This window comes from Apaloderma vittatum, unplaced genomic scaffold (genome assembly GCF_000703405.1).
Source record: "Apaloderma vittatum isolate BGI_N311 unplaced genomic scaffold, ASM70340v1 scaffold26298, whole genome shotgun sequence".
Lineage (NCBI taxonomy): Eukaryota > Metazoa > Chordata > Aves > Trogoniformes > Trogonidae > Apaloderma > Apaloderma vittatum.
In genome coordinates this window covers 4601-4958 of record NW_009730613.1, presented here as the reverse complement: position 1 = coordinate 4958, position 358 = coordinate 4601, and the positions used below count along the sequence as shown (strand labels likewise).

At 62.8% G+C, this 358-nt stretch overlaps 1 protein-coding gene across 1 annotated transcript in view; it reads right to left on the bottom strand.

The window, feature by feature from the left end:
• The window catches only part of LOC104278027 (low-density lipoprotein receptor-related protein 2-like), a gene marked incomplete at its 5' end in the record, with an annotated part of 12196 nt that overhangs the window by 7553 nt on the left and 4285 nt on the right, over window positions 1-358 (bottom strand). The window contains one exon of the mRNA XM_009874871.1: window positions 87-299. Coding sequence (XP_009873173.1) covers window positions 87-299 — 213 coding nt within the window. The remainder of the gene's footprint in view (window positions 1-86; window positions 300-358) is intronic.

Below are 358 nucleotides of genomic sequence, written 5' to 3'. Positions count from 1 at the left end.
CCCTGCCCCAGCTCAGAGCACCACAGGCCATCTGGCCTCATCAGGTACAGCAACAGCACCTGGCACAGAACCACAGCCATTCTTACCAGTCTGCGGCTCCGAACCCACGAAGACCACCACTCCTTGCACGTCTGCTGCTGGCACGGAGAGCACAAGGGCCAGCGTCCTCCGGTCCCACAGCAGCAGAGCGGTCCTGTTTGCTGACACCAGGTATGGCTCAAAGGCAGCCACAATGCCATGGGACCAGCTGGGTGCCAGGATGACTGCTTGCTGCTTGGTCAGACTCAGTGCCTGCAGGCCTGTGAGGGAGATGGGTGGTAGGACCCCAGGGCCTGCAGGCAGGGGCACCCATGCGGTG